The sequence below is a fragment of the Oncorhynchus gorbuscha genome, linkage group LG09 (assembly GCF_021184085.1).
Source record: "Oncorhynchus gorbuscha isolate QuinsamMale2020 ecotype Even-year linkage group LG09, OgorEven_v1.0, whole genome shotgun sequence".
Taxonomy (NCBI): Eukaryota; Metazoa; Chordata; class Actinopteri; order Salmoniformes; family Salmonidae; genus Oncorhynchus; species Oncorhynchus gorbuscha.
This window is the reverse complement of record NC_060181.1, coordinates 98,005,560-98,015,558: the sequence shown is the minus strand read 5'-3', so window position 1 is coordinate 98,015,558 and position 9,999 is coordinate 98,005,560. Positions and strand designations below refer to the sequence as shown.

The 9,999-nt window shown below is 45.3% G+C and overlaps 1 protein-coding gene across 2 annotated transcripts in view; it reads right to left on the bottom strand.

The window, feature by feature from the left end:
* Positions 1-5,516: 5,516 nt before the first annotated feature.
* LOC124044301 (neuropilin-2-like) overlaps positions 5,517-9,999 on the bottom strand; it is a 352,904-nt gene continuing 348,421 nt past the window's right edge. For both annotated transcript variants that reach the window (XM_046363952.1, XM_046363953.1), the window contains one exon: positions 5,517-7,849. In XM_046363952.1, coding sequence (XP_046219908.1) covers positions 7,545-7,849 — 305 coding nt within the window. In that variant the 3' untranslated portion in view covers positions 5,517-7,544. The remainder of the gene's footprint in view (positions 7,850-9,999) is intronic.

The following is a 9,999-nucleotide window of genomic DNA, read 5'->3' as shown; positions in this document are numbered from 1 at the left end:
AATGATGCTATTGAGAGGCTGTGACCCAGTATTACTGTTCTCATACATGATACTGTAAAAAGCATTCATGCAAAATACCATTACATTTTTTTTGTTCTCCTGTAGGATGATATGAGATATCGAAACCTTGAACATTGTTACACTATGTGCAACTAGGACCACAGGTTAGACTACTGCAATGCTCTACTTTCCGGCCTCCCGGATAAAGCACTAAATAAACTTCAATTAGTGCTAAATACGGCTGTTAGAATCCTGACTAGAACCAAGAAATTTGATCATATTACTCCAGTGCTAGCCTCTCTACACTGGCTTCCTGTCAAAGCAAGGGCTGATTTCAAGGTTTTACTGCTAACCTACAAAGCATTACATGGGCTTGCTCCTACCTATCTCTCTGATTTGGTCCTGCCGTACATACCTACACGTACGCTACGATCACAAGACGCAGGCCTCCTAATTGTCCCTAGAATTTCTAAGCAAACAGCTGGTTCTGTAGCTCAGTTGGTAGAGCATGGCGCTTGTAACGCCAGGGTAGTGGGTTCGATTCCCGGGACCACCCATACGTAGAATGTATGCACACATGAGTGTAAGTCCCTTTGGATAAAAGCGTCTGCTAAATGGCATATTATTATTTATTAATATTAGCTGGAGGCAGGGCTTTCTCCTATAGAGCTCCATTTTTATGGAACGGTCTGCCTACCCATGTCAGAGACGCAAACTCGGTCTCAACCTTTAAGTCTTTACTGAAGACTCATCTCTTCAGTGGGTCATATGATTGAGTGTAGTCTGGCCCAGGAGTGGGATGGTGAACGGAAAGGCTCTGGAGCAACGAACCGCCCTTGCTGTCTCTGCCTGGCCGGTTCCCCTCTTTCCACTGGGATTCTCTGCCTCTAACCCTATTACAGGGGCTGAGTCACTGGCTTACTGGGGCTTTCTCATGCCGTCCCTGGAAGGGGTGCGTCACCTGAGTGGGTTGTGCCGTGGCGGAGATCTTTGTGGGCTATACTCGGCCTTGTCTCAGGATGATAAGTTGGTGGTTGAAGATATCCCTCTAGTGGTGTGGGGGCTGTGCTTTGGCAAAGTGGGTGGGGTTATATCCTTCCTGTTTGGCCCTGTCCGGGGGTGTCCTCGGATGGGGCCACAGTGTCTCCTGACCCCTCCTGTCTCAGCCTCCAGTATTTATGCTGCAGTAGTTTATGTGTCGGGGGGCTAGGGTCAGTTTGTTATATCTGGAGTACATCTCCTGTCCTATTCGGTGTCCTGTGTGAATCTAAGTGTGCATTCTCTAATTCTCTCCTTCTCTCTGTCTTTCTCTCTCTCGGAGGACCTGAGCCCTAGGACCATGCCCCAGGACTACCTGACATGATGACTCCTTGCTGTCCCCAGTCCACCTGGCCGTGCTGCTGCTCCAGTTTCAACTGTTCTGCCTTATTATTATTCGACCATGCTGGTCATTTATGAACATTGGAACATCTTGGCCATGTTCTGTTATAATCTCCACCCGGCACAGCCAGAAGAGGACTGGCCACCCCACATATGCTCTCTCTAATTCTCTCTTTCTTTCTCTCTCTCGGAGGACCTGAGCCCTAGGACCGTGCCCCAGGACTACCTGACATGATGACTCCTTGCTGTCCCCAGTCCACCTGGCCGTGCTGCTGCTCCAGTTTCAACTGTTCTGCCTTATTATTATTCGACCATGCTGGTCATTTATGAACATTTGAACATCTTGGCCATGTTCTGTTATAATCTCCACCCGGCACAGCCAGAAGAGGACTGGCCACCCCACATAGCCTGGTTCCTCTCTAGGTTTCTTCCTAGGTTTTGGCCTTTCTAGGGAGTTTTTCCTAGCCACCGTGCTTCTACACCTGCATTGCTTGCTGTTTGGGGTTTTAGGCTGGGTTTCTGTACAGCACTTTGAGATATCAGCTGATGTACGAAGGGCTATATAAATCAATTTGATTTGATTTGATTATGTGTGTGTGTGGGGACTTTTCTTGGAAATCTGATGAGAGAAATGACAGATTTTCATGAGGGTTGCTTTGGAAAGATGTGACTTTTTTAACCCTTCTAAACAGCCCCGACAGCCCCTATGACCCCAATTCAAGGCACTTCCGGTTGGCACAGGAAGCTAAGAGTAAACACATATCCTCACTGGGGAGGCTTTTGCAGAATCCTGAGTTTAAAGTCTTTACGTTACAGAATTGACTGATTTACACAGGGTTGAATGTTAATCACAAACTGCAGGTTGGGTATGGAAAAACATCTTTAGGGTGAATTTAACCACTTCCGGTGTATCCAGTCAGCTTAGAATCGACACAGGTAGACCTCATAGTGGCCTGATGGACTGTCATTGAAGACAGGTTCATAAGGCATTCATAACCCACATAGGCCTCAGGTTGAATTTAGAGGAGCAGGCAGTGTATTCCTATGGGGAGAGATGTCATTGTAATCTGTTAGATGTAAACACCCTGTTTTCACTGTTAAGGGTTAATGCCACACAGTCAAGGTTAGGCTTGATCGGGAGGATCTGATCTGAGAGTGTTTTGAATTGTGATTCTAACCCTAACGGTTCCCTCGCTGTCATTCAAAAACACCTGAAATTCAGGCTTCATTATGGGCCTACTTTTTTTTCACGGTCACTGCGCTCAGACCGAGCGAGCTACGGGCAAGTGTGTGTGTGTGTGTGTGTGTGTGTGTGTGTGTGTGTGTGTGTGTGTGTGTGTGTGTGTGTGTGTGTGTGTGTGTGTGTGTGTGTGTGTGTGTGTGTGTGTGTGTGTGTGTGTGTGTGTGTGTGTGTGTGTGTGTGTGTGTGTGTGTGTGTGTGTGTGTGTGTGTGTGTGTGTGTGTGCCTTACACACTTCAGGAGTGCAGCCATAATAACACACACTACCCATGTTATTCAGCCTTTATTAAATAATAACACACACTACCCATGTTATTCAGCCTTTATTAAATAATAACACACACTACCCATGTTATTCAGCCTTTATTAAATAATAACACACACTACCCATGTTATTCAGCCTTTATTAAATAATAACACACACTACCCATGTTATTCAGCCTTTATTAAATAATAACACACACTACCCATGTTATTCAGCCTTTATTAAATAATAACAAAATCATGTTTCTGTACACAAAGTCTACAAACAGTAATCTGTCTAGTTAACACAGCCACAAAGTCTACAAACAGTAATCTGTCTAGTTAACACAGCCACAAAGTGGTCATTATTGATATTTCTACAAATGATCTGATTCAATTATATTTTAAAACCTTAACCATAACCTTAACCACAACGACAACCTCATACACAACCTTAAATTAATAATTTTTGCGATATAGTCAATTTTGACTTTGTGGCTGTGGTAACTAGTGACAACCATGTGGTTGGTTTGAGAGAGTGGTTCTCTCTCACAGACAGGAGAGGTAATACTATGGCCCAGTCCCAAACCCTATTCCCTATATAGTGCACTACTTTAGACCAGAGCCCTATTCCCTATATAGTGCACTACTTTAGACCAGAGCCCTATTCCCTATACAGTGCACTACTATAGACCAGAGCCCTATTCCCTATATAGTACACTACTATAGACCAGAGCCCTATTCCCTATACAGTGCACTACTATAGACCAGAGCCCTATTCCCTATATAGTGCCCTACTATAGTCCAGGGCCCTATTCCCTATATAGTGCACCACTATAGACCAGAGCCCTATTCCATATATAGTGCACTACTTTAGACCAGAGCCCTATTCCCTATATAGTGCACTACTATAGACCAGAGCCCTATTCCCTATACAGTGCACTACTATAGACCAGAGCCCTATTCCCTATATAGTGCACTACTATAGACCAGAGCCCTATTCCCTATACAGTGCACTACTATAGACCAGAGCCCTATTCCCTATATAGTACACTACTATAGACCAGAGCCCTATTCCCTATAGTAGTGCAGTACTTGTGACCAGAGCCCTATTCCCTATAGTAGTGCAGTACTTGTGACCAGAGCCTGATAGTGTGCTACATAGGGAATAGGGTGCCATTAGGGCCACAGCCTATGTCTCAGCTCCCAGTTCAATCAGGCCTAGAGAGAGAGCTCCAAGGCACTTGGAGAGTCAGAGTTCACCACCCCTTCATCCTCCATCCAGTCATCCCTCCACCCCACTCTCTTTTCTCTGTTTTTGCTCACTCACTCTCTTTTCGTTTTGCTCACTCACTCTCTTTTCGTTTTGCTCACTCACTCTCTTTTCGTTTTGCTCACTCACTCTCTTTTCGTTTTGCTCCAGGCACAACCAATTCTAAAAACTCAACCCAGATTGACTTCAAAACACAAAAATCTGTCTAAGTTTACAGTTAACCTTTTTCACGGAACATAAAACAGAACAGTTGGGCGAAACCAAAGAAAAGCAGAAATGTAGAAAGTAGCATGAGGTCTATTTATCCAAGACCCAAGCGGTTGTACTGTCTCTCTACTCCAGGATAGATGTGGCACTAGCTTCTCCACACATGGCTCTCCTCCAATAACACGTAGCTTAGGGCTCGATTGTGTGTCCAAGAAAGTGGATTGGCTTTTTATCCATCTCCTATAGTCCTTCTTCCTTTGTTTAGTTTGAGCTCTTTCTTCTCCAGGGATGGAGGGATGGAGTTAAAGGAGTCTGGAAAGAGGAGAAAGAAGAGAAGAGAGGAGAGGAGTCTCTCCATTCGTTTTTGTCTTGAATGATACTCCATGATCCCTGTGAACTATATCTCTCTGTCTCCATGATCCCAGTGAACTATATCTCTCTGTCTCCATGATCCCTGTGAACTATATCTCTCTGTCTCCATGATCCCAGTGAACTATATCTCTCTGTCTCCATGATCCCTGTGAACTATATCTCTCTGTCTCCATGATCCCAGTGAACTATATCTCTCTGTCTCCATGATCCCAGTGAACTATATCTCTCTGTCTCCATGATCCCAGTGAACTATATCTCTCTGTCTCCATGATCCCAGTGAACTATATCTCTGTCTCCCCCTCTCTTTGTAAACTACATCTCTGTCTCCCCCTCTCTCTGTCTCCCCCTCTCTCTGTCTCCCTCCTCTCTCTGTCTCCCTCCTCTCTTTGTAAACTACATCTCTGTCTCCCATCCTCTCTCTGTCTCCCATCCTCTCTCTGTCTCCCTCCTCTCTCTGTCTCCCATCCTCTCTCTGTCTCCCATCCTCTCTCTGTCTCCCTCCTCTCTTTGTCTCCCTCCTCTCTCTGTCTCCCTCCTCTCTCTGTCTCCCTCCTCTCTTTGTAAACTACATCTCTGTCTCCCCCTCTCTCTGTCTCCCATCCTCTCTCTGTCTCCCTCCTCTCTTTGTCTCCCTCCTCTCTCTGTCTCCCTCCTCTCTCTGTCTCCCTCCTCTCTTTGTAAACTACATCTCTGTCTCCCATCCTCTCTCTGTCTCCCTCCTCTCTTTGTCTCCCTCCTCTCTCTGTCTCCCTCCTCTCTCTATCTCCCTCCTCTCTCTGTCTCCCTCCTCTCTTTGTAAACTACATCTCTGTCTCCCCCTCTCTCTGTCTCCCATACATTCTCTGTCTCCCATCCTCTCTCTGTCTCTCTCTCTCTCTGCAATCCATAGGTTGCAACAACATAAAATAAAATAATAATGTTTCACAGAGCGTCACACCATGTGATATAGATCATCAAACAGTCAGAAATCAAAATCCTAATACTTCTTCTTGAGGAACGCAACTTAACGACCGTTATGTGTCAGATCTTTAGATAAAATTATTCTTCTTTCTTCGCCATTCTCTTCTTCTATTACAGACGGGAAGCAGCCTGCAACAACAACACATCAAATACCATAACAGACAAGCTGAACTAAATTAATGTAAAAAAAAAATGGCACGAGAACAAGAGATGTCTATTGGGCAATAAAACTGAAGCTGATCCTAATAAGATCCTAAAACTGAACTGAAAACTGTCCACTATAGTCTATGACACTGTTTTAAACATAACGCAGGCCGAGACGAGCTAGAATCAACATTCTAAAACCGTCCTAATGCAACTCATTATCTAACTTCAATCATAACCAAAAACAAAATATCTTCTTAATTCTTTACAAATCTAGTTTAATTTAATTTAAATCTTTTTTTGGGGATAGGCATTCGATTGATATGTTTTGATATCGTTCAGCACCCACTGAATGGTCCACTGAATGGCCCACTGGCAGCAGAACAGCTCTGAAAGCCGAGATTGACAGTAGGAGATCAGGTCCAAGCCCAGACTAACAGTAGGAGATCAGGTCCAAGCCCAGACTAACAGTAGGAGATCAGGTCCAAGCCCAGACTGACAGTGGGAGTTTGAGTCCAAGCCCAGACTGACAGTGGGAGTTTGAGTCCAAGCCCAGACTGACAGTGGGAGTTTGAGTCCAAGCCCAGACTGACAGTGGGAGTTTGAGTCCAAGACCAGACTGACAGTAGGAGATCAGGTTCGAGCCCAGACTGGCAGTAGGAGTTTGAGTCCAAGCCCAGACTGACAGTGGGAGTTTGAGTCCAAGCCCAGACTGACAGTGGGAGTTTGAGTCCAAGCCCAGACTGACAGTGGGAGTTTGAGTCCAAGCCCAGACTGACAGTAGGAGTTCAGGTCCAAGCCCAGACTGACAGTGGGAGTTTGAGTCCAAGCCCAGACTGACAGTGGGAGTTTGAGTCCAGGCCCAGACTGACAGTGGGAGTTTGAGTCCAAGCCCAGACTGACAGTTGGAGTTTGAGTCCAAGCCCAGACTGACAGTAAGTGTTCAGGTCCAAGCCCAGACTGACAGTAGGAGTTTGAGTCCAAGCCCAGATTGACAGTAGGAGTTCAGGTCCAAGCCCAGACTGGTAGTAGGAGTTTGAGTCCAAGCCCAGACTGACAGTAAGTGTTCAGGTCCAAGGCCAGACTGACAGTAGGAGATCAGGTCCAAGCCAAGACGGACATTAGGAGTTTGAGTCCAAGCCCAGACTGACAGTAGGGGTTTGAGTACAAGCCCAGATGGACAGTAGGAGATCAGGTCCAAGCCCAGACTGGCAGTAGGAGTTTGAGTCCAAGCCCTGACTGACAGTAGGAGTTTGAGTCCAAGCCCAGATGGACAGTAGGATTTCAGGTCCAAGCCCAGACTGTCAGTAGGAGTTTGAGTCCAAGCCCAGACTGACAGTAGGAGTTCAGGTTCAAGCCCAGATTGACAGTAGGAGTTTGAGTCCAAGCCCAGACTGACAGTAAGTGTTCAGGTCCAAGCCCAGACTGACAGTAGGAGTTCAGGGCCAAGCCCAGACTGACAGAAAGTGTTCAGTTCCAAGCCCAGACCACTGTGGTCCACTGGTCTGTACGTGTGGCATCATGGCAGGTAAGTGTGGTTCATTCCCAAGTTTCGATTGATCAGGGCCTCTCCTGCAGGCAGAGAAGAGACCCCCGAGGGTTGGGGGGGTAGGGTCTAGCGGGTGTATCTGTCTGTATGTCAGTGTCATCAAGCATTAAGCATGTCTTTGGGTTGGAACAGCCCAAGGGTTTGAAGGACTAGGCCTTCCGGTGGAGGAAAGCGTCCTAGGCCTCGGAGCAGCAGCGTTGCTGGTTGATCTTCACCTTGTGTTTGATCCCGTCGTACAGCTCAAAGTTGTAGTTCTCCAATGTGGTGGAGCTCCGTGACGACAGGCCGCTGTAGTAGCAGGTGCAGTAGAGCAGCAGGCCGCCACACACCGCCCCCAGCAGTATGCCCAGGGAAGACATGACGATGATGGTGACCAGGATAGGATCCAGGGTGTACAGCCACGAGTTGTCCTTCTCAGAGACGTGTGTCACAGGGGGGTCCATGGACGGGCCGGGGGTACTCCACTCTGGGAACGGGAAACCTGAACATAGGAGACAACATCAGAGGACCCTTTGACACCTAGGCAGTTCATATGAAAAGTACTGTACTGTACAGGAAACACAAGGACAGATCATGTCAAATCAAATAACATGTTATTGGTCCCATGGTTAGGAGATGTTATTGGTCACATGGTCAGCAGATGGTATTGGTCACATGGTTAGCAGATGTTATTGGTCACATGGTTAGCAGATGTTAATGGTCACATGGTTAGCAGATGTTATTGGTCACATGGTCAGCAGATGTTATTGGTCACATGGTTAGCAGATGTTAATGGTCACATGGTTAGCAGATGGTATTGGTCACATGGTTAGCAGATGTTAATGGTCACATGGTTAGCAGATGGTATTGGTCACATGGTTAGCAGATGTTAATGGTCACATGGTTAGTAGATGTTATTGGTCACATGGTTAGCAGATGTTAATACGAGTATAGCGAAATGCTTGTGCTTCTAGTTCTGACAGTGCAGTAATATCTAACAATTCCCCAACAACTACCTAATACACACAGGAGTGAATGAGAATATGTACATTTAAATATATGGATGAGAGCGGCAAGATGCAATAGATGGTTTAAAATACAGTATATACATATGAGATGAGTAATGCACAATATGTAAACATTATTAAAGTGACTAATGATCCATTTATTTAAGTGACCAGTGATTTCAGGTCTGTATGTTGGCAGCAGCCTCTCAATGTTAGTGATGGCTGTTTAACAGTCTGAGAATCTTGAGATAGAAGCTGTTTTTCAGTCTCTTGGTCCCAGCTTTGATGCACCTGTACTGAAAAGTACTATACTGTACAGGAAACCGAAGGAGAGTTAATATGAAAAGTAATCTACTGTACAGGAAACCCAAGGACAGTTTATATGTGGCATGTATACTATACAGGAAACCCAGGGACAGTTTATATGTGGCATGTATACTATACAGGAAACCCAGGGACAGTTCATATCTACTATACAGGAAACCCAAGGACAGTTCATGTCTACTATACAGGAAACCCAAGGACAGTTCATGTCTACTATACAGGAAACCCAAGGACAGTTCATGTCTACTATACAGGAAACCCAGGGACAGTTCATGTCTACTATACAGGAAACCCAGGGACAGTTCATGTCTACTATACAGGAAACCCAAGGACAGTTCATATCTACTATACAGGAAACCCAGGGACAGTTCATGTCTACTATACAGGAAACCCAAGGACAGTTCATGTCTACTATACAGGAAACCCAGGGACAGTTCATGTCTACCTTACAGGAAACCCAAGGACAGTTCATGTCTACCTTACAGGAAACCCAAAGACAGTTCATGTCTACTATACAGGAAACCCAGGGACAGTTCATGTCTACTATACAGGAAACCCAGGGACAGTTCATATCTACTATACAGGAAACCCAGGGACAGTTCATGTCTACTATACAGGAAACCCAGGGACAGTTCATATCTACTATACAGGAAACCCAGGGACAGTTCATGTCTACTATACAGATGAGTACAATGTAGTTTTTCCCATAATTACTTTATTTGTATTGTTTTATTTAACATTAATATAATTCAATGAAGAACAGATTGTCACTTGAAAAGACTAGCTGTCATAACCTTACTACCCCACTTAATTCTGTCAAGAATAGTGGCATGTTAAATGTCCTGAAAAGAGCTTCCTCTCTCATGGCTAACTACCAGGAAGTTTGAAAATACAGGCTGAGTGGGCGGGGAGCTTATATTCATGAGATCGCCTTGACTGACAGCTCTTTGAAACGACTATGGCAAGCAACTTGAATGCAGAGTTGCAGTACAATCACCTCAAGCTGAAAGATGAATACGGTCAACTTTTAAGTATATTTACTGGACACTCTACAGTACAGTCAAACGTTGCACCAGCGTAGAGTATGTTTTACTGCTAACATACAAAGCATTGCTCCTACCTATCTCTCTGATTTGGTCCTGTACATACCTACACGTACGCTACGGTCACAAGACGCAGGCCTCCATATTGTCCCTAGAATTTCTAAGCAAACAGCTGGAGGCAGGGCTTTCTCCTATAGAGCTCCATTTTTATGGAACGGTCTGCCTACCCATGTCAGAGACACAAACTCGGTCTCAACCTTTAAGTCTTTACTGAAGAC